General features: G+C 33.9%; 2 protein-coding genes and 1 long non-coding RNA gene across 22 annotated transcripts; 1 reads left to right on the top strand and 2 right to left on the bottom strand.

Annotated features, from left to right (window-relative positions):
* The first annotated feature begins 1,315 nt into the window (after nt 1–1,315).
* On the top strand, nt 1,316–2,371 carry LOC130721848 (uncharacterized). Its single transcript, XM_057572429.1, has one exon. The coding sequence runs from the start codon at nt 1,401–1,403 to the stop codon at nt 2,133–2,135; it is 735 nt and encodes a 244-aa protein (XP_057428412.1). The 5' UTR covers nt 1,316–1,400; the 3' UTR covers nt 2,136–2,371.
* A 10,224-nt stretch (nt 2,372–12,595) lies between these two features.
* LOC130726428 (uncharacterized) lies at nt 12,596–19,298 on the bottom strand. Of its 20 annotated transcripts, none has more exons than XR_009014850.1 (13): nt 17,552–19,298; nt 17,276–17,413; nt 16,567–17,131; nt 16,233–16,419; nt 15,920–16,068; nt 15,727–15,812; nt 14,981–15,100; nt 14,760–14,904; nt 14,357–14,658; nt 14,017–14,140; nt 13,441–13,644; nt 13,182–13,329; nt 12,596–13,021 (listed from the first exon to the last, which is right to left on the bottom strand). It is a non-coding gene; the product is annotated as an uncharacterized LOC130726428 (long non-coding RNA). The 20 variants fall into 20 exon arrangements; XR_009014851.1 differs by having other exon boundaries at nt 14,035–14,140; XR_009014855.1 differs by having other exon boundaries at nt 13,441–13,609; nt 14,035–14,140.
* Nucleotides 19,299–23,235: 3,937 nt separating this feature from the next.
* Nucleotides 23,236–23,983, bottom strand: LOC130725317 (uncharacterized). The gene is made up of 2 exons (XM_057576559.1): nt 23,676–23,983; nt 23,236–23,587 (listed from the first exon to the last, which is right to left on the bottom strand). Exons 1-2 carry the CDS (start codon nt 23,981–23,983, stop codon nt 23,236–23,238), a joined length of 660 nt encoding a protein of 219 aa, XP_057432542.1.
* Nucleotides 23,984–24,829: the final 846 nt, after the last annotated feature.

Below are 24,829 nucleotides of genomic sequence, written 5' to 3'. Positions count from 1 at the left end.
TAATTGTTCATACATAATAGTTAACATGTAATCATCAAAACATAGAGTTGTACTATTTGATCAAAACTTGATCTTACACTATTAAATAGAGGGGAAATAATATGCGTGTCATTACCAAAGTGTAATAATATGTGAACATATAAAATTTCATGTCATCCAATAGATATACATGTCAGCGACGATTTTTAACATCCGCAAATATTTGCGACAGTTAAAAACATTGACTGACACGTATGTTTATTTATCAATAATTATTATACCAAAAAACGTTCACACGTTTCTTGGCGTAAAAAACAATCGATGACACAATTTTCACATACTTTCTAATGTATCTATGTATGAAAACACTGCTAATCACAATTTTTTTTTAATTCTCTCATTGTGGATAAAATGGCTATAACACACTGATTTTTCTTTTTCTCGCTTTTCATTCTATTTTTCCATTTTTTTTTCACTCAATCCAAACAATTTAAAAATCATTTCATTATCTCAGTATTTTCTCTTCCTTTCATTTTTTCCTTTACTTCACATCAAAACAGAACATTGAGGACTAAAAAAATTGTTAGGTGTGGTGGAAAGCTAAAATGATGAGGCACGCCAATTGACACGATGTAAATTGAGTGCATTACTTGGAATGCTGCTTCTTTGCCAATAAAGAGCGAGGTAATTCGCTCCCTGATTTCAATATAATCATGATAAGACTAACAGAATGAGTGAGTGCCATACCATTGTTCAATGATTATACTGTTATTAGCTTACATCTCAAGGCTCTTGTTGGTAACAAAACCAACCACAATTAGGAATGTTCCTTGGATTAATTACTAAGCAATAATCCAATATGAGTTTTCACCTGCAGCTCAGGAACTCAGATATCATTGAAATAATAAGTGTGGTTGATACATATATCAATCACTCATACACATGTACTGAACTGTTAGTTTCAAACTTTTATAATTGGGACTAATGTGGGGTGACTTTGAAGGAGGTTCACTTCCTTTATAATTCTCTTTCCTCATCCAAGCCACAACCCTTGAGATAGAGTCCTTAAATCACACTTGACATGTCAAACTCAAAAACTAGAGAACATGAATAACCATTTGCCAATTTTAGGGACAAATAGGAACTTGATAAGTAGCTGTACCCATGTCATGTAACTATCTTAATATATAACAAAACCCCTCAATTTCAAGTACTCTTTGGGAGTTTGGGATAAAATCAATATGTCACACCATCTGATTCATAATAATTTGCCAACCATGGGTATTTTTGGGAATTAAAAACCAAGTTCCCAAGTGTATATATAAGGAGGCCTCCATGGCCTAATCACATCAACATTCCCATCTCTATAACAACCTTTATTCAGAAACTCTCCACTTTCAATCTGAAACAAATAGAAAAGTATGGACCAAGTTAAATCCCACATGGTTCAGAGCATAAAAGCTCATAACTTTCTAATTAAGCTTACCCCGTTGTTAGTTTCAGTATCATTGTTTCCTTTCCTCTTTTCTCCTTCTTCTTTCATGTGTTTCCTCCATCAATTTAGCTTCTACTTCTCTTCATTTCCTCTCCAACTATTCACACACACCATAGACAAGAACTGCATGTTTCTTCTATGCAATGGCCTCCTTGTGTTTGTTGGAATAACCAGGTCTTTATCTGGTTCAAGTGGTAGTGATGAATCTTCTAAGTACTTTGAAGGTGGTTTACAAACACCATACTCAGATGTTGAAACTAATCAGCCAATGTTGCTGGAGAAAACCAATGATCAAGATCAACAACAGAATACTGAAGGAGAGCATGCAGTGGAAATCAGGTACTGTGGTGAAGAAGTAGAAGAAAACATTGAAGAGATGATTTTGGAAGAAGGGGAAGGAAGGGAACAATATTCAGTTTTGAAAGAAGAGGAGGAGCCAGGTGAAGAAATTGAGCTACTTGGAGCAGGGGATGAAGAGGAAGATAAGGAATCAGAAATTGATGAGTTTCTGATTGGAGAGATTTTGGAAGAGGAAGAAGCTGTAGAAGAAACAAATTTGGCGCTAAGCACTGAGGAATTGAACAAAAAATTTGATGATTTCATTAGAAGAATGAAGGAAGATTTGAGGATTGAAGCTCAACGACATTTAGTCATGGTTTAATTTTTACTAGTCACAATCATGATCTTCATTTCTAGCTCTAGTTGTTAGTTTGCCTAGTCTACTACTCTAGTATATATTTTAGTCCTATTCCTTGCAATTTAGACGATTCAGATGCTCACAACTGTGGAGTGCACCTTAAAGGGTAAAAGTATAGAGTTGTAGTTGTTCGGAGAAACATATTAAGATTTTATGGAGTACAAAAGAGTTGAGCATCTATATACTTCATGTTTGTTCAAGCTTTCTTTAGCCACTATTATGTGCTCAGTTAATATAGGAGCATTCAACTTCGGGGGCTTCTTCTATGCCATTGCATTTGTGCCATCTTTTGAAACACTTCAACCTCAAGTTGCAGGAGGTCATAAATTTTTATCTTTTAGTACTTTCAAGATGACATAGAAGAAATCCTTGAAAAAATTGGAGTTTCAAAATTGACTAATAATGTGGTTAAACTAGCTAGTAATAATATACTAGACTTAAACCGGTGCAATCCGCCATAAACATGGCAAGTTGGGCAATAGCGAAATTAACTTGTTGGTGACATTGATCAAATTATCATCATTGGAAAACTTGTTATATATATATATATATATATGAAATCTCTCAATTCATGTTAGGACTAATGAGCAAGGATAGGGGTAGATATGTTGGAAATAGCAACTCTTCCATTGCTCGTAAGAGGAGAACCATTTTTTGGCAGTGAGAAGAATTCGTGATTATCCACTTTCGGTTGATGTCGATTTAACTAATTAGTCAGAAATTCACTTGAATTGAAGTTTGTAATGTTGGGGGCTAGCCTCTCCTTATATAAAAAAAATTGTAATGTCTAGTATACCTTCGTCTTATTCACTCAAAAGTTAAAATATAAACCAAAATCAAATTGCATTAACATATTTGTCCAAAGAATTGAGCTCGAATAACGATTCAAACCTAAGTGAGCATGCAACAAAGAAAGCCATTTTAAAAAAGTATGGCCTCAATTGCAGCCTTTGCCTCCTCCCTCGATATGGAAACATGGTCAGCATTTAAAGGTGATGACGTAGTCCCTTCAATCTCAGGCAAGTATTCTCCAAAAACTCTTGGTTGGGCCTTTCATGAAAGGAAGGGGGAAGATAACCTTTCGGGTTGACCTACATACAAGGCGATCCACACTATCGTTTGAGTCAGGCTAGTTTAATATCGATCCATATGAGACAACTAATACAAAATTATTAGTACTCATGCTTGACCTAATTCTGCCCAAAAAACCAAGTTAGAGGTGATTATTACTCTCATATTTTTAAGTACTCCATTAGACATATATTTAGTCCATGTGTAACTTATAACACACCAACGTACCCGAATATCTAACGGGCGAGCGCATCCAGATACCTAATGGGCGACAGGGCGAGTTAGGTCATAAGAAGAAGATCATGCCAGTTATTTAATTTCAAATTTTAATAGGTGTCACCCAACAAATAAATCTACAATTGATATATACCATCTTAAAGATTCATGTTGTATCTAACTATACCCCAAAGGCAAAAGCTATCACCTAATAAAAAGTTAAAAAGCATATATGAGATCATAACGAGATCTCGCGCTTCAAAAATTATACATTATAAATTCGTGGGTATGTGATAATTTATTCCCTTGTTTTGATCATCTGGTTTAGTTTCATACTTCTTAGAGGATCAAAATCTGAAACTTTTAAATTTATTTCTATGTTGTTCTCCCTTGTTCATATTTATGGTTGAATGGACCAAATTAAGAGAATGCATCAAATGTGAAACTTTAATTACCAAGTTACTATATATAAGCACATCACCAGTGTTCAATTAATTTAGATTATACTGTACACCACATGAATTCACTAGCTAGTAGAATTTCTCAATCGAGTAAATCACGTATGTGGAACATTTTGATGATGCAATAAAGTCTTGCTTTTTTGGGTAGATACATGCAATTTCAATCATACAATCATTTATTGCATAGGTTAGTAATTATCATTGCCTCAGTTCAGTTGCCATGCCTCAAAACAGAAATGATGGCATCAGTATTTGGATAATTATGTATATGATGATATCCAGAATTAAAGACAGATATACAATAATAGAGGTTCTAGTTTTGATGACTTATTAATAAGAAAGAAGTAACTTGAATGTTAATAAGTGATTTGATAGGTCTTTCAAATTCAAGCAGAGGGGAAGTGTTCTGTTCATTGGTGGCATGTTTAACTAACTAAGTTGTCGGAACTGCAAGTACAACCACTAGCTTAATTATCAGCAGTTATATATCATTGTCTAACTTATAATTAAACCTGGTTTTAACTAATGAACTGTGGTTGAACATCTATATGATTTTAAGTATAAAAAGGTTCTATGATAGTATAGTCAAATCAAATGTGGTACTTTCTATTAAATCTGATTCATATAGTTCAGCCAATCAGGGGTACTAGTTACTGATGATACAGATAGCTAATACTATTATGACTCCCATCAATTTGCACTAATATATAGTGCAAATATACTATTTATTTATTTTTTATCCATAACAAGCCCATTCATTTTTGCCTAATTAGTTTAGAGATAATGAAATTAACTACCTCTTGTTGATAGGACTGATCACTCCACAAATGAAAATAGTCTTTCACCTGATTTTCACAAGCTGCACAAATAGTCTTTAATTTGAACAGATTAACCCTTTGTTTGCATTTTATTCAAAATAAGCCTCCAAAAGAAAGTGTTAGAGTCCTACCTTGGTTAGAGATGTGACCAATTAAGTACTTATAAATGGTAGTGCAAACCTCAACTCTTGAGCTAGCTTTTGTAGTTGAGTATAGACCTCCCTAATCCTATTATGGTATCAGAGCCTATCCTAGATCCATTTGTTGACTCTCCATATTTGTGTCACCTGTTCCATTCCACGCTCCAGATGTCCAACCCTGGGCGTGAGAGGGTGTGCTAGAGTCCCACCTTGGCTAGAGATGTGGCCAATCAAGTGCTTATAAATGGTATTGCAAACCTCAACTCTTGAGCTAGCTTTTGGATTGAGTTAGACCTACCTAATTCTAATAGAAATCATTAATCTTTGAAGGTGACACAAATTATATTTCAAAAGATTTTGTAAAACGGATTATGAGCTGAATAATTAGCTAACAAATTATAAGCTAAGTGCATATAATAAAAGTTGAAGGTGACCATAGTGAAGAGGGTGTCTATTGATCATGAATAATATTAGATTGTTGTGGCTCAGAACAAACCAGTATTAATTGAGAAAAAACAAAGCACATGAACTTGGATGGATTAATTACATTCTATTGATGAAGACAGTCAATGTAGGATTTGTCCATTTGGTATTAATAATGTCTATGCTCCATAGAGAGATAGGGTCTAATAATTCTTTAGTCCTACATTAAAGATAGAGGCAGAGGAAAATGATGAATGAGAGTTGCATAAACGTACGTGCAACTAATGTATACCATTGAGATTTTGTATCGATTACTAATGTGATTGGAACTAAACATGTGAATAGAAAATACAATATGGATAGGCCCATCGATCAAACAATGTTATCAATGCAACTAGGCTTTTGGCCCGTTTCCGTGCGATGCACGGACGAGTAACTCTTCAATTTATCATATGTATTCATTCATTTTACTTACAGACCTACTTAACTTTAACAACAAATTTTAATAAATCAAATTAACTCAAAACTTCAAATGTTCACAATGCCATAAACTAAACATAGGTGACAACAATTTGATTATGAACATTAATATCTACATCAATGATATAATTTAAATTATGACTATCTACATAAGTTAAACACAATTACACTTTTATGATTTTGTTTAAACATACAACAACTTAAATTATAATTAAAAAGATATTTAACCGAAACATAAACTCAAATGGTTTAAGATGAGTAATGTATAAGTTACCCTAAACGATGGATGTTTAAATTGACATCCACTGTTTTACCATTCTGCCTTAGTATAAATGTTGTAGAAGCTGGTCCTAGATAATAAATAATGAACATAATCTCAACCAATACACATATAATTCAACATCAATGATTCCTCAATCCTAAGTAAAATCATAGCATACTCAACATATCATTATCTACTTGGACAAAGAGAATATTACTAAGAAAAAATGACAACCAAAATAAAACTTAGTATTTCACACCACAATTAATGTAAACACTGAAATACAAATAATAGTTCAAATCATGAAAAAGAAGTACTACAGCACAATACTTAAAAACATAAAACAAAATCACACATCGTACACATAAACGATGTAGTGATCAGCCAAAGATGACTCCCACAACTCAATCCTATGAACTTGCAGATAATTGTCATGATTGATGATATCATCCACAAAGAAGTCACACCACCCTGCACCCAACTGACCAATCCTCCCACCACTGTTAGATGCCCCTACACTCGGCCGACATCAAGTCTAAAATGCAAAGTCATATAACTTCAAATATATTTCAATCCTCAAAGTGAATCAAGAAATACTTAAAAATAATAGTTCAACTACTTAAATATAATCAAGTCAAATTATAATCTAGCTTAAAAGTAATTTACACATATCAACAGGCATCGAACCTTGTCGTGTTCAAAATTAAACCTTCTCAACCCCTACGCAAATTAGTCGTACCACTTAGGCTAACAATCTCAAAAACCTAACATTCACTTTAAATTTGAATTACAGAACTAAATAATATAAATTCTAAAAGACTAAGACAAATAAATTCCAATCTTCAAAAGGAATGAAAAAAATACATAAAAATAATATTTTTTTAACTATTTAAATTAAATCAAGTCAAATGATAACCTAGCTTAAAAGTAACTTACACAGATCAACAGGCATCGAACCCTGTCGTGTTCAAACTTAACCCTTCTCAACCCATACGCAAATTAGTCGTACCACTAAGGCTAACATTCACAAAAACCTAACATTCCCTTCAAATTTGAATTCCCTAAAATACCACAACAAATAATAGCAAATATATTCCAATCCTCAAAGTGGATCAAGAAATACTTAAAAATAATAGTTAAACTATTTAAATCTAATCAAGTCAAATGATAACCTAGCTTAAAAGTAACTTACACAGATCAACAGTCATCAAACCCTGTCGTGTTCAAACTTAACCCTTCTCAACCCCTACGCAAATTAGTCGTACCACTAAGGCTAACATTCACAAAAACCTAACATTCACTTTAAATTTGAATTCCAGGACTAAATAATATAAACTCTAAAGTACCACAACAAATAATAGCAAATATATTCCAACCCTCAAAGTGGATCAAGAAATACTTAAAAATAATAGTTAAACTATTTAAATCTAATCAAGTCAAATGATAACCTAGCATAAAAGTAACTTACAAAGATGAACAGACATCGAACCCTGTCGTGTTCAAACATAACCCTTCTCAACCCCTACCCAAATTAGTCATACCACTTAGGCTAACATTCTCAAAAACCTAACGTGCACTTCAAATTTGAATTACAGAACTAAATAATATAAATTTTAAAATACATCAGCAAATAATAGCAAATATATTCCAATCCTCAAAGTGAATCAAGAAATACTTAAAAATAAAAGTTAAACTACTTAAATCTAATCAAGTCAAATGATAACCTAGCTTAACAGAAACTTACACAGATCAACAAGCATCGAACCCTGTCGTGTTCAAACTTGACCCTTCCCAACCCCTATGGAAATTAGTCGTACCACTTAGGCTAACATTCACAAAAACCTAACTTCACTTCAAACTTGAATTACATAACTAAATAATATAAACTCTAAAATACAACACCAAATAATAGCAAATATATTCCAATCCTCAAAGTGAATCAAGAAATACTTAAAAATAATAGTTAAACTACTTAAATCTAATCAAGTCAAATGATAACCTAGCTTAAAAGTAACTTACACAGATCAACAGGCATCGAACCCTGTCGTGTTCAAACTTAACCCTTCTCAACCCTTACGCAAATTAGTCGTAGCACTAAGGCTAACATTCACAAAAACCTAACATTCATTTCAAATTTGAATTCCAGGACTAAATAATATAAACTCTAAAATACCACAACAAATAATTGCAGATATATTCCAATCCTCAAAGTGAATCAAGAAATACTTAAAAATAATAGTTAAACTATTTAAATCTAATCAACTCAAATGATAACCTAACTTAACAGTAACTTACACAGATCAACAGGCATCGAACCCTGTCGTGTTCAAACTTAACCCTTCTCAACCCTTACGCAAATTAGTCGTAGCACTAAGGCTAACATTCACAAAAACCTAACATTCATTTCAAATTTAAATTCCAGGACTAAATAATATAAACTCTAAAATACCACAACAAATAATAGCAGATATATTCCAATCCTCAAAGTGGATCAAGAAATACTTAAAAATAATAGTTAAACTATTTAAATCTAATCAACTCAAATGATAACCTAACTTAAAAGTAACTTACACAGATCAACAGGCATCGAACCCTGTCGTGTTCAAACTTAACCCTTCTCAACCCCTACGCAAAATTGGTGGTACCAATATGGCTAACATTCACTTCAAATTTGAATTCCAAAGCTAAATAATATAAACTCTAAATACTAAGACAAATAAAAGGAAATATATTCCAATCTTCAAAAGAATGAAAAAATACTTACAAATAATAGTTGAACTATTTGAATCTAATAAGTTAAAATGCTAGCCTAGCTTTACTACTAATTTAATCACAACCGCCAGCTTACAAAGAATAGAAAAGTTACTTACTATTAAGTTATACTAATTTCCTTTTGTATTATGAAAATTTTGTTTACGAACAAATATTACAATGCATTAACATTTTAAAATAACTGGAACCAAAAAATATACTTAAAGAGATAACTAAACACTTAGAATTTTAAAAAATAAGTATAGGACAAAGTTATAACTAAAATTAAAATTAAAAGTTAAGGATGCAACCCTAAACAACTTAATAACAAACCGTAAGAATTAGGCAACTACAATTCCAAACACTACTTACACAAACGATTTTCAATCTATATATATAAGTAAAGCACACTTGAACCATTACATTAAATACATTAGTAAAGATTGCAAGTATTATAATGCATTAAGTAATAACAAATTATCTTTGTAATAAATATATTAACTAATAAGATTAAAAACTTAAGTAAAAAAATTGTATTGTCAAAAACTATTCAACTTCCTACATTAAATATTGAAAAAATACCTATATTAAATAATAATAGTGGAATTATATTTGAAAAGATATACACCTCTGTGATGAAATTTCAAGCACTACGAAAATCGATTGGAGAAGTACATGACATGGTGGCGAAATTCTGCATCACTAATCATCCAAAATAATACCAAAAACAGCACCCCTTTCTGATCGTGCTCTCATTGTGACGACAGATGGTAGGTACTTCCCCAATCTCCTTGAACAACCTAACCCTAATCCAGCTCTTTGTGACCTGACACGAAATTGACCTCACTTATGAAATGCTTAACATTGGCAAAAAATTTCAATCACAATCACTGGAATGAGTAATCAAAGAAACTGGCTTCTCCTTCGTCGAAATTGCAACAACTACGATTTTCATCAACTGCTCCCAAACATCAGAAACAATACAAATCCTTTTACCCCTGCTTTCATTTGAATCTGTTCATAATATGCAAAATATCAATAGGTCATACTTTTTTAAAATTAACCAAATTTAGTTAACATATAGTAACTAATTAAAAATTGAAAAAGAGATATTCAGATAGAAAATTATACCACTACTATTATTCCCTGTACATAACTTGAGTACTGAATTTTGTTGGTAATATCTACAAATTAATCAAAATAAATAGGAGAGCACACAATTAGTGCAATTAACAAAACAATAATAATTTCAAAAAAAAAAACAAAACAACAATATTAAAATAATACATATAATATTAAAATTTTAACACAAACTTCTAAATGGAGAGCCCATGTCGTTTACGGATCCCAAATTTCCAAGCTTGCTTCCTTTGAAATACTTGCACCAATTTTATGTCTTACGGTTGATCAAATTTCCAGTCCCAATACCTGCAAGTAAAAATTAATTTAAAGAATGTTTATATAAGTTTAATTTAAAATTAATATTACTTAATATTTAAAATAATAAAAGCTATTTAAAGGGAGAAAACCGGTCAAAACTTTAAAAAAACCGGTTCCAGCCGGTTAAAACCGGTTTGGAACCGGTCCACAACGGATGGATGACCTGCTCAGCAGGTCACCCACTATATAATGATCATTCCTCTCTTCCTCACCCCAAAAACCCTAGCCGCTCACCTCTCATCTCTCATTCTCTCTGAAACTCGTCTTCGTCCTCCTCTCTTCTTCTCTCTTCGTTTCTTCTTCTTCCTCTCGTTCTCCTTCTCTCTGAAACCCTAGCCGCTACTCTTCTCGTTCTTCCTCTAATCCTCCCTTCCCCATCCTTTTCTTCCTCTGATTTTTTCCTCTTGATCTGCTGTTCTTCAAACCCGATTTTGCTTCCTCCTCTTTTCTTCCTCTCCTCTGGTCCCGTCCACCATTTTCGCCCCCAACCGATCCTAAACCCTAATTTTCGCCCCTACCAATCCAAAACCCTCATTTTTCTCCAAATTCGAGAAACCTAACTTTAACTTCAAATTTGAACTCCAAATCTAAATAATATCAACTCTAAAATACAAAAACATAGAGTAGGAAATATATTCCAATCTTCAAAGTGAATTAAAAATATACTTAAAAAAAATAGTTGAACTATTTAAATCTAAAAAGTTCAAATGATAGCCTAGCTTTACAAATAACTTACTCATATCCACAAGTTTTGAACTTTGTCCCCTTCCCATCCGCTACGCTTAATTAGTCCTATCACTTCGGCTAACATTCACAAAAACCCTAACTTTCACTTCAAATTTATATTGGCGGTGGGTACATGAAAATCATGACTACTGTTACTTTTGTACTACTAATTAGTACATTATATGTACTGATAAGTCAAATAAGTAAATATCATACTTGGATGCACAAAGAAGAAGAGATTAGAAAATAAAATATGATAAAAATCTACTTGGCACATGATAGAAGATATACATAGAGAGAACTGAACGTCTCTTCTTCATGTTCGGCAATTAGCAGCAACAACGACGCTAACGCGAAGCCTAACTGCTACACAAAGTGGGACGAACACAAGTTTTTCCATTGTTGAATAGGAAACGAAACAAAGCTCAGATCACAAATAATGGAAGGTTGAAAAGGGAAGGAGAGAATGTGAATCCAAACTAAAAGGGAGAGAAAAAGACAAATAATTTTATTATGACCAATTCACGTCCCTGGGAAAAGAAAAACAAAGATCATAGACCTGCCTGAACATTTAACAAAAAATTAAATTTCTTCATTCAACAAAAATATTGGGCCGCCCAGAGTTTCAAAAAATCAATTGGCCCACAAAGCTAATTTCTAGTTAGCCAAAAAATATTAACATACTTACCAAAAAAAAAAGAAAAATAACATAAGTATCATAAATAAAAAAAACTCTACACAATTAGGACAAATGAAAAAAATCATACACCACTCAATCCACATGAAATAAGTGGACCATCACAACTTTCAAGTAAAACAATTATCTTACTTTTTTTTAGGAATATCCTAGTTATCAAATAATGTTAATACATAATTCATCCACAAGTTTCGAACCCTGTCCCCTTCACACTTAACCCATCTCATCCCCTACGCGAAATTAGTCCTATCACTTCGGCTAACATTCATAAAAAATCCTAACTTTCACTTCAAATTTGAACTCTAAAGCTAAATAATATCAACTCTAAAATACTAAGACATATAATAGTAAATATATTTCAATCTTCATAGTGAATAAAAAATATACTTAAAAATAATAGTTGAACTATTTAAATCTAATAAGTTCAAATGATAGCCTAGTTTTACAAATAACTTACTCACATCCACAAGCTCCGAACCCTGACCCCTGTCCTCTTCACACTTAACCATTCTCATCCCCTACGCGAAATTAGTCCTATCACTTCGGCTAACATTCACCAAAAACCTAACTTTCACTTCAAATTTGATCTCCAAATCTAAATAATATCAACTCTAAAATACTAAGACATATAGTAGGAAATATATTACAATCTTCAAAGTGAATAAAAAATATACTTAAAAATAATAGTTGAACTATTTAAATCTAATAAGTTCAAATGATAGCCTAGCTTTACAAATAACTTACTCACATCCACAAGTTTTGAACCCTGTCCCCTTCACACTTAACCCTTCCCATCCGCAACGCGAAATTAGTCCTATCACTTCGGCTAACATTCACAAAAAACCTTAACTTTCAGAATGACACATATATAGGGGCTACCCTTTTTAGAAAGTAAATGTTAAAGTCTTGTTAATAAAAAATATGTATGAAAGAGGAGGATTACAAAATCCATGGAATGCAGAAATATATAGAAAATGAATCAAGTATTCATATAGAATGTAACTTAACCACTTCTAAAATTATATTTGTGAAGCTCCAATCACCTTAAGGTACATGTGATTGGAGAATAACATTATCCAACCAGAAACAAAGAGACGTAAATGATAAGTACATAAAACTGGTAGCAATTGCTCCAAGGGGCACCTTTATTCAAATATCCCAATTCTCCCTCTGATGCAGCACTCACACCAATTTTTCTCAGCAAAATGGTGACACACTCACAAACCCACAAAAAAGAGTTGGCCTTTTCATTTTGTCTACTTCCTTCCTCCAATGAAGTCCTTAAGTTCAAGTTAACAGTTGTGAACTTGCCATCTTTTGTGCTTGTTATTTCCACGCAATAATTGGAATCACTTTCTGTAAATACTGCAAAATCATTCATAGGATCATATCCAAGTCTTTTTACAAAAAACCCTGCCATAAAACCCCATGGAAGTTGAACTTATGATACTATCTTAAGCTAAAATCCATTTCGTTCCTCCAACCTCAAAAACTAATAAAAATGAATAGCCAATAACAATTTTACCTGTTAGGCCACTGCTTTCATCTGACATAGTGTAAAATAATGAACTTGCATCTTGAGCCCATGCCAAGCTAACACCGCTGAAATTATACTTTGGGATCTATTAATCTACTTTAGAAGTCTTTCAGACAAAGCATAAACAGTTCACCACCTGAAATTTCAACCGTGTAAGCAAGCGAGTTGTGACCAAGAAAAACTTTAAAGTAAATATATAAAAGAAGGAAAATAAATTCACAACAGGGATTAAAGTAAGGGTTTGGACATTGGAGCATTCATCTTGAGAAGATGGCATAATTGGTTTCTTTTAGCCAGTTAACGGACCGGAAGGCAGCAAAACTACAGGAAGAGGGGTATAGTGTATCAATGTATCAACAGTAGAGAAAATTGATCTCCCTTCCTTTGTAGTGTTGTTAATAGATGTCTCCATGTCTCTGGCCAGTAAGGATTCAACCTTAGCTCTGAAAAACTACATGATAAATAAAAAGATAGACAACAATTTACAACCATATTTGAAATCTCTTGCATCAAGCGATTAATTTGAATGAAAATCTTTGAAACAAAGAGGACCCAAAAATCTTATCTAAGAAGATGATTATTTCAAAAGGATTATGGGAAATGAAAGAAAGTAGAAAATAAACAAAAGTCTCGATTTACTTCATTTTATGTAGAACTTAAACTTAAGACTGCAAAACATAAAATGTACTCATTGCATTAGCTTTTAAGTAGCAAATCTAATGATGGAGGGAAAAACGAAAACGTCATTCATTATTAAACATCGCAAAGTTGGCTTAAAAAACACGCTAGACTTCCAATTCAAAGTACAAGATGCTAGACATACAATACTTCCATTATAGACCTTCTAGCTTATCAGGTGTCTCCTCATCAATCTCGCATCCAAGTCTAAAGGACATCTCATAGTCACGGGAAATACTGAAAAAATATTCTCCTTAGTTTCCTCTTCACTGAAAACCAAGAAAAGTGTAACTTGGACAAAACTAACAGCAAAACTGGTTTCTTGCTTAAAAAAGTAACCCAAAAAAACACAATCAAGTTGTTTGAAAGCAATTAGCTAGATGAGATTGACTTTTGGGGAGCTTGATTATAAAAGGTTTGAGACTTTGAGGGGAAGAGGAAACTAATTCAGTTCACTCATAATAATTGTTTCTAAAATAACAAACCTTAGAATGTCTTGGTTCCTGGTAATTTTGTTTCAGTCTCACTCATGGTAGTCTTCTAGAAGCTAGCCTTGACAGCAACGACCTTCTTCCTTCAGTTGTGGTGGTTGGAACTGTGTACTGTGGCACATGTTTTCAACAGGATTTCTCCATGGGAAGCCACTTCACTTCAGATCCATTTCTTGCAGTGGTTCCACTTCATATCCTTAAGTTATTGTCAGAATTCTGAGGCTTATATGGTTTATGCCCAATATTTGTGTAAAGGTGCATCTATAGCTGTAGAATGCAAAGAGGGAAATTCCAAACTGAAATTCAAGAAAGAAGTGAAAACAGATAAGCATGGGGATTTCAAAGTGCACTTGGTTTTTCAAGTGAGCAAGCATGTGAGGAGAATCAAAGGATGTACTTTAAAGTTCTTAAGCAGCAGTGAGGCTCATCGTGTTGTGTCCTCAACTGCTACTTCTTTTTCACTAAGCCTTAAGTCGAGAAGGCAGAGATGACACATTCCCAGATAGAATTTTCTCAATCAAGCCTATGAAGAAACCAAACCTCTGTAACAAAAAACAAAGTACCTCAAGTTCTTTTTTACAAATCACAACTTTAAACACAAAACATTGATCATGTTACCATTTTAAAATCCGCTTTTCTTCCTACGGTGCTTCTTGCAACCTTTTTTTCAGACTGAGCCTCCACTCCCTCGCGGCCAGTGAAGGAACTGCTCACCTCTACAGTCCAGCACTGATGAACCTGCAATAGACAGAGCACCCACCATCTTATCTCACTAAGCCAACCTCAACAACAACTCCTCTCTAAAACACACCTCAGTGGGAAGTGTTCTCAAAGAGAAAATGAAACACAGTTAGTAAATTGATGCTAGAACTGTTGTGCAATATAAAGGTAATTTCATGCACATAGGCTTGGATCTAGTTGGATTTAATTTAGAATTGAAGCAACCAAATATTCCAGCAATGATGCAAATGATAGAAAGTAAATTAGAAATTGACCGCGCACAAAACAGTGGGAATGCCACCAAAAGTTTGGAACCTAATTTAACAAATAGCCAGATCAATTATTTCTAAATGGAAACTCTCATTATAGCAGATAAGTGCCATTTTTCTAAATGGAAACTCTCACTATAGCAGGTAAGTGCTCACTTTCAGGACCAATTTATATGCTTTACTCAACATTTGTTACCAAACTAATGAATTCTACATTTATATTTGCATCTCTTGTTCCATAGCGAGTTACAAATTCCGACAAATTGATAATAAGAATTAATAATTAAGGATAAAAGAACTCAGCTTATTTTCTAATTTACCCTCAAACAATAGCATGAGGAAAAAAAATAAAAAAAGGAAAGAAACCACACCTACCCATTGCAGTCCCTAAGTATTCGTGTCTGGTATCCCAAATTTCCAAGCTTCTCTCTCAAAATCAACCCTACATGATGCTCCAAAACCTGCAAATTAGGAAATGATTCAACGCAAAGCCACTGGAGGCGAAGGATCTGACAATGCCACCATCAAAGTAAGATGAAGGGATTCAGACTAAAGGGGAAAAAGTTACCTTGTGGTGATGTCGAAGTCTTCTTGAACATGAAAGTCTAACATGAGATCAGTATTACTTGTAACTTGTCTTCAAATGGGTCTAGAACGCAATCATACTATTTACTAAACCCTCTTCCAGATTGTGGCAAAACGGAAACAAAAGGAGTTCTAAAAGAGAAAATTATTGTAAATGGTAAGAAACTGAAAAGATTAACTATAAAAGGGTCAATTTCGCAGAAATTGAAAGAAAAAAAACAGACAAAAGCACCCAAACATAAGAGGACAAACACAAAACATGCGAGGAAGAAAACAGGGTTGCGATGTTCCCTTACAGAATAGTGAAGCAGCAAAGGGTTGCAACACTTTGTTTTTTCTTCCAATCCTCCATCTGTTCCTTCCATGCAACACCATTGTAATACTCATGATTGACCAGGACAAACTGAAAAGATAAAATGATCAATGCCAAGAGAGCATCATTTTCTATTCCCGTTTCTACAAGGTGTATGGCGAAGTCTAGCACTGCAAGATTCAGTCAAGAACATTAGACAATGGAAAGAATGTATGTAATACAGCACATAACTCATAAATGTATGAAAAATCAATAAATTCTATATTACAAAGTTAAAACCAGCAAGAACATATTCAGTAAAAAGAAAACAGATTTACCCCACTTTCATAAGACAATTAGTAAATTCCCACAACTTTTTTACTTTGCTGTTTCTTCCAATCCTCCATCTGCTCCTTTCACGATTGGAAAGACATCCATTTTTGTGGACAATCTTCCTTCGCCTATTTCTTCTTCACTCATATTCTGGACATTTAAGATTGAAAAAACAAATAGAAAAAGAAATAACCATCAGTTTTATCTATCTACATTTGTAAGAAAGAAAAAAACTAGCCAGATAAGATCAGACATGTATATTTGCCAAGGCATAAACTTGGAAGAGGATTGAGAAGGCCAGCCTAACGATATCAGTAAGATTGGGGGAAAGACCAATTCTCAGATATGTAGAGAAATAGCAACAGGAACAATGAAAAGCAACAAACTAAGGCAGTATTTATAGACAATTGGAAAGGGAAAGCCAATCCTTCTGGCCTGACATTAGGGAAAGCTTCAGCTGACGAAGAAAATGACGTCTTTAGTTTCTGATTTTGCTCTACTCCTGACAACAAACAGTGAGCACTTCCCCAATCTCCTTCAACAATCTATTCTACTCCTTCTCATTGTCACCTAACCAAAGAGGGATTGAAGAAACATATGTCACAATGACGAAATTTTGCATCAATTGTAAGCACCCTAATTATTTTGCTAGAAATATAGAGTATTATTCACCTATAAAGAAACTCAGAATTCATAAAGCATTAAAGTTGTTACCTTGTCATTAAAGGAGAGCAGATGGCACCCTAAATCAAAAAGCTTGGACTGGAACGAAAACTAATTCTGCAATTGATTTAAACTTCCCATACAACAGAGCAGTGAAACACGTGCACAGCTGACTTCCTAGTAAAAAATCTATACACAGAAGTTGGTTCAATTACATAGCAGTGTTACTCTTGAACAAATAAAGGAATGATTAATACCAAGTGAGCATCAAGATGTGGAGGATAATCGTAAGTGTCTGTGTCAAACCAACTGACGAAGAACACGAACCTTAATTTTCCATGTGTCTTTTCCAGGCAATAAGCAACTCAGAGGGTTGAACGGACCAGCAGTAAAGGCCATGATTGAGATTAAGGCACAAGACAAATATCAGATATCAGATATGAAGATAGGTAGCAATGAAGCAATAGCAATATCAAAATCAAACCAGGATATGAGCAAGAGCAACAAAGAGACCACAATACACCAGTATTTATAGACGGATACAAAGTGAGACAGGTAGGTCATTACAAATTTCAATTTCAAATTAATTAAACTGAAGGATGCCAGCAAGTAAATTGCTGGAACACTGCCAAAACCAAACCTCTTGTACTAAGCTGACATCAAAACAGTAACCTGACAAACATTGCTTCTAATTCTTCTCTTCTACTGACAAAAGAGAGTAACAAATCAAATCAAAGTTCTACTTCAACAAAAAATTGTCACCCTTCTCATTTTGATCAAGTAAAACAGCATGGATTCAACAATTCACAACAAAAATTAAAATCACACGAAATCTTGCATCAATCACAACACAGTACAACCCTAATCAAAGTAACTAACCTTCTTCTTCATTGAAACTGCAACAACTACAATTGACACCAACTGCTCCCACACATCAGAGCGTATACAGTGAGAGAGCCAGCTAAATGTGACGATCTATGTCGAAATCAAACCAATGCCCACAGTCTTCACCTTCCACCAAAACTTCTCCAACGCAGAAGGTGAGATCATCAAAAGTACAAAAATTGGAGAGCAAAACGACTGCAGCACACTGTACTCCTTCAGCAGAAACATGATCGATGCAGGCGATTAGGTCATGGAAGAAGAAAAAGAGGAAAGAAAGACGCACTTAGGTCAGAGGGGGAGACAACAGTTACGGTTCTGCCACAAGGACCACAGAAAATTCGTGACGATCTATCCTGTCATCTGAGCTGCCTCACCTAACCATTCACAAGGGAAGACTGGTCCTTTTCCTTCTCCCTCTGAATCTGATTCTGACCAAACACCATCCACCATGAGGAAAATTTTGTACTTTCCATCATCATCATCATCTCTTGTCCTTCTCCTTGCTTTCTCCTCAACAAACTGAGAGTTGAGACCCCACCTCTCCTTCTCCTTCTCTCTTTCATTTCCACAAATCTTTCTCTCTCTCTCTCTCTCTCTCTCTCCTATCACACGCCTCTCTGTTCCTTTCTTCTCTTCACCTTTTCCTCTTCTGGCATACAGCACCACCACCATGAACAAACCTTTAGCCTCATCGATGCCTCAAAGGCTTTTCTGGACCGAGATTTCATGTTCTGAGCGAAGGAGATGAAGAAAGGTGTCTGTTCCGCTAAGGGCCGCCGGCGAAGGCGATTTCCGACGACCTCTCCGGCGACCTCTGATCTGAAAAATGAAGGTTCTTTCTCCTAGATCTTCACCTCCTCTCTTCAAATCCGAGGTCAAACCACCAACCACCTCTTCACCGCCTTCAGAATCGCCCCGCCATCTTCTCCGTTCACTGAAGCTGTGCCGCCGTCATTCAACCGCAAACACGCAATTAGGTCAGAAAGGGGGATTGAGAAACGTGAGAGAAATGTTATGGTGGGGCCACCAATCAGCTGCTATAAAGCAAAGGCCAAGATTGATTCAGAATAAACAAAACAATTTTAATAAACGGTCAGGATTTAAACCTTTCTTATGAATAGTGTTCTTCAAGGGATAATTTTAAGTAGTAGTAGATATGACCTTAACGTGTCTCATGATATGATCAGAAGTCCAGAGACAGATTGCTCCCATAAACTATTTACTTTTTGCCTTAATATTTATATTAAATATGCATTAACTCACACTAATTAATATTTTAATGTTATATATTTTATATACTAAAATTACTACGACACAAGATAAAAAAATTGAAATTTTATGACGGATTATAGTTCATTGCTTATAGTTAGTGTGATGGTTTTGACAAAAATAAAATATAACAAATTTATTTTTTAAGTGCCTAGTGATATAATTAGTGATAGAAATTCCCGTCACTAAATATCTCATCACTAAACCCCCATGCAAAGATTCCATATCTTCTTGCATGCATGGTTTTGTTTCATTTATCCTTCTCTTCTTGATGTGAAATAGCTTCTTCGTAACCTTCTGGCTCTCCCCCGCAAGTGAACATCACATATTCTATGAAGGTTGATGCTTTCTGGTGAATTTTTCTCAACAGAGGCTCTAGAGACTGCTATAGTGGAATTGACTCAACTGGTTCACCAATCTGGGGCTCATGAACATCAACAATATTGTCCACATCTACAACATGAATGTGCCCATGGAAAACTTATTTCTACTTTACATTCTTGTCAATATCTTTAATGGTATGGTCTTCAAGAAAAATAACAGCTGGGCTTCATATAACTTTCTTGACAACTGGATCTCAAAACCTGTAACTATGGTCTTCACAACCATAATCCAAGAAGATAAATTGTTTTGATTTACCACCATGCTTGAACCTCTCATATATATGAATATGAACAAATGTCTTCCAGTCAAACACTATCAAATGACTATATGAGATATCTTTCCATTTCCACACTCTTTCAAGAACATCATCATTAAGATGGATTGACGGAGAAACTTTGATTAGATCTACTACGCTTCTCACTGCTTCGCCATATAATGCTTTAGGGAATTTAGCATGAGAGCATGCACCTGACTCTATCATTAGTTGTGCGACTTCTCTCAACAACTTCATAAGGTTGTGGAATCCTTGAAACTGTCTTATCAAACTTCATTTCATGTTCCCTACAATAATACTCAAATGTCCCATGTATTCACCACCATTATTTACTCTAACAAATTCTTTATTTGTTTTTATTTCCACACTTGCACATAAATGTTTGAACACCTCAAATACCTGGCTATAGATTCCAAAACAAAAGTCCACTCTTTTCTAAAGTGATCGTCAATAAATGTAAAAAATAAAACTAACCAATAAGAGATTTAACATCCATAATAAAAACATCAGTTTCTACTAAATCCAAGATATGTTCCCTCTGTGTGGAGGGTAAGTTCGTAAAGAAACTATGATTACAATGTGCAAAATGATCACTCATTATAGTTCGAATAATCTTACCCAAAAAATTATAGTTCGAATAATAACAAGAACTTCTTAGTTCTTTCAGTATCACTACCAAATATTTTCTGATGTATCAAAAAAAAAAAGTATCACTACCAAATTCACCTAACAACATATTTTGCTATGCATGTCTCCCTAACTTTTGAGGTTCAAGCTCCCTCTTCCCCTAGGTTTCCCTAACTTTTGAATTCCTTTGCTCTGTTATAATTAGTAAATCCCTATTGATGAGTTACTTTTTATTACTTCTAAATTTTGTATACTTTAGGCGAATTTATAATGACCATGCATGAAACTTAATGAAAGATAGAATATATATATATATATATGGTTGTCAATCTCTAGATATTACCTAATCTCGTGGAGGGGAGGTAATATCGTAACGTGATCTCGTAACGTAATCTCGTAAGAGATTACCTCGTGTAAAAATAATACTTTTAAAACTATAATAATGATTAAGTGACACTAATAGTACTCAAAATTATCCAAATTATCCAACAATGACAATTAAAATTATGCATAAAATTACCAAATATCCAAACCTAATGTACATAAGTCATAACAAGTTAACAAAACATCAATACAAGTTAGGATAAACTTAAAACAAGAACAAATAAGTAACTAGTCATCCAAATTTAAAATCCTACAACACCGTCAAATTTAGAACAACTAGAATCATCATCTCCATCATCACCATCAAGTTCTTCCTCAGATGAGATAGACTTAGACCCTCCAACATTAGGATCAAGAACCAAATTCTAAATGTTGTCTTGAACTAATTCAATGATATTCACAATATCATCATGACCATCAATATCATTCTCCTCTACATCTACCTCATTAGTTATCCATTCATCATCAGATTGGATTTCATCAAAAGGAGGAGGAAGCCGCGTCGGAGGTCACGCGAGAGGATGAGTGAAGGTTGCGCACGCAGAGATAGGAGAAGAAGTGGAAAGAACGACATAGTTGAGTGGCAAGAACGACAGAGATGAGTGAAAACCCTAAAATTTGTGGGTTAAATGACTGAAATAGCATTAGACAAAACATTTTTTGACATTTTTAACAAAACAAGCTAATCTCGTGGTAATCTCGTGGTAATCTCGCGATATTACTAGAGATTAAGAGATATCTCGAGATATCAGCCGAGATTTGAAAAAACAGTTATTACCCCCGCTAGTCTCGTTTTTGGTACGTGATATCGTAATCTCGTAAGAGATTAAGAGATATCTCTAGAGATTGACAACAATGTATATATATATATATATAACATGAGTATGAATGTGATAGGAAAAAGAAACAACAAAAAAGAAAAATGAGTGAAAATATAATGAAAGAAAAAATGGGTGTAAATGTATAAAGTTGACCTAACCTCCACCATGAGAGAGAGAGAGAGGAATGGAAGAAACACATGTGAGATATATGACGTGTTATGCGATATGAAAGAAAAAAATATAAAAAAAAATGATTGAAAATAAGATGACAGAAAAATGAATGTACATATTAAAGTTGTTATGAGAGTCAAAGATCATCAAACTTGAAGAACGTTTTGTATCTTTCAATTTGGCATATGTGTAGCAACATATAAAATGAAAAGATTGAGAGATCCATCATACAAGTAAAACATAAGAGTCAATGTTGAATAAACATTTCCAAACTATCAAGTAGCTCTAATTAAAAAACCTATGCTGTGGTATCTTTCTAAATGCAAAACTAAGGCGATGACCCATACCAAGGCTTGGTTTTTATTTTGTCATTTTAATTGAATTTGTTTTCTGAATTTGTCATTCATGCTGATTGAATTAATGTTGAATGGACCGGGGTGAAAGTGATACTATGAATCTTGATTGGGAAAAAGAATTGAGGAAATTTCAGAAAGTTATGGCCTCATGGACCAAGCCTTTGAAAATGAAAGCCGTGGTCAAGCTGACCCGTTTCTCTAAACATGCCCTTGAGCATGTGTTATCTCGCACCATACCTATTCTCATGAGGAATGATGCTCATTATATTCCGAATGATCTTTCCCCTTCACTTTCTGAGGTTGTTGCTTACTGCTTGAAGTGTATTTCTTGTACAGGTGATGGCACCTTGGAAATGGCAATGGGTAGAAAGAGTGTTGCATTTGTTTTGATGGTGAGGTTGTTGCCTCGTTTTGAGGGAAGGATGAAGGAAGTCTTAATAAAATGATGGTTGGTTCTTGTCACATTTTGTGTTACAATTAAGTAGGAGAGATGCTGCTGACCATGACAGGTTAGAAATCGTTATCGATTTGTTGGATTCTCATATCAATTGTATTGTTAGGCGGTATTTGCCAGAGATGCTGACTGTGTTAGCATTGTGGGAGGACATTAGGAGGAAACTCACTTATTAGGAGCTCTTCATCTTCTTGTGGATATTGCTGGTATTGAGAGCATGATCTATAGAGAAAGAGCATGTCAAACAATTGGGTTGCTTGGAACCACAGAAGATGAGAGGCATGAGCTTGTCGAATTGACCGTGATACCGATGCTTGTGGAGTTGATGCGTGATGGAGATCAATCCACTAAACTTATAGCTGCCAATTCCACAAGTTTATTGGAAGCTATAATTTTATTGCAAGTGAAGCTATAAGTTTAGTACATTGATCTCCATCACGCATCAACTCCACAAGCACTGGTATCACTCCCAATTCGACAAGCTCATGCATCACATCCTCTGTGATTCCAAGCAACTCAATTTTTTGACATGCTCTTTCTCTATAGACCATGCTACCAGTACCAGCAACCTCCACAAGAAGATGAAGAGCTCCTAATGTAGTGAGTTTCCTCCTAATGTCCTCCCACAATGCTAACACAGTCAACATCTCTGGCAAATACCGCCTAACAATACAATTGATATGAGAATCCAACAAATCGATAACGATTTCTAACCTGTCATGGTCAGCAGCATCTCTCCTACTTAATTGTAACACAAAATGTGACAAGAACCAACCATCATTTTATTAAGACTTCCTTCATCCTTCCCTCAAAACGAGGCAACAACCTCACCATCAAAACAAATGCAACACTTTCCAAGGTGCCATCACCTGTACAAGAAATACACTTCAAGCAGTAAGCAACAACCTCAGAAAGTGAAGGGGAAAGATCATTCGGAATATAATGAGCATCATTCCTCATGAGAATAGGTATGGTGCGAGATAACACATGCTCAAGGGCATGTTTAGAGAAACGGGTCAGCTTGACCATGGCTTTCATTTTCAAAGGCTTGGTCCATGAGGCCATAACTTTCTGAAATTTCCTCAATTCTTTTTCCCAATCAAGATTCATAGTATCACTTTTACCCCGGTCCATTCAACCTTAATTCAATCAGCATGAATGACAAATTCAGAAAAAAAGTTCAACTAAAATGAAAAAATAAAAACCAAGTACTGGTAGAAAATATAATAGTTTAGACATGGATTGGTGCATAGATATACTACAAACAATTTATAGATGAATAATACAAAATGGCAAATAAATGCAAAAAGTACCTGAATATGAAGAAAAGGGAATGAACCATATATGAAATCTCTTAAAAATCAAAACTCTGGCAACAGAGAATGGAAACAAACACCCAAGTCGAGCATTGTCTTTTTCTCCGCCTCTATCTCTGGTGGTGTCTCTTAAGGTCATATGTCATGACCATTCATCTTATATTCACGTTGTTTGCTTGAACGTTGCAACAGTTTAAAAATGGTCAAAGGAAAACATTTAATTATTGTTTCCAAAAGGTAAAATGAAATATGTTAAGTAATTAATAAAAATATAAATTAATAATGTTAAATATTTATAGTAAGAAAGTAATATTAAATATATTTTAAAAATAATAAAAATGGAATTAATTACTTTTAGAAAAAATAATAGATAATATATTTAATTCATTATTTTTCAAAATTAAATTAAATAAATTTAGTAAATTAATAAATATATTAAATTTTAATAATATTAAATATTTATAGTGAGAGAGTAATACTAAATATAATATAAAAATATTTAAAATAGCATTAAATTTTTTTTTAGAAAAATAACATTAAATTTTTTTATTAATTTTTTCAAAAAATAAAATTAAATATATTATAAAAAAATTAATTAAATATATTTAGTAAGTTACTAAAATATTAAGTTTCAATAATATTCAATATTTATAGTAAGAAAGTA

Source organism: Lotus japonicus, chromosome 6 (genome assembly GCF_012489685.1).
Source record: "Lotus japonicus ecotype B-129 chromosome 6, LjGifu_v1.2".
Taxonomy (NCBI): domain Eukaryota; kingdom Viridiplantae; phylum Streptophyta; class Magnoliopsida; order Fabales; family Fabaceae; genus Lotus; species Lotus japonicus.
This window is presented reverse-complemented; position numbering and strand designations above follow the sequence as displayed.

Coding starts and splice junctions, on each gene's coding strand:
- LOC130721848 (XM_057572429.1), top strand. CDS start 1,401: ATGGACCAAGTTAAATCCCACATGGTTCAGAGCATAAAAGCTCATAAC.
- LOC130725317 (XM_057576559.1), bottom strand. CDS start 23,983: ATGGACCGGGGTAAAAGTGATACTATGAATCTTGATTGGGAAAAAGAA. Junction 23,588..23,675: donor GCATTTGTTTTGATGGTGAG/GTTGTTGCCTCG, acceptor ACAATTAAGTAG/GAGAGATGCTGCTGACCATG.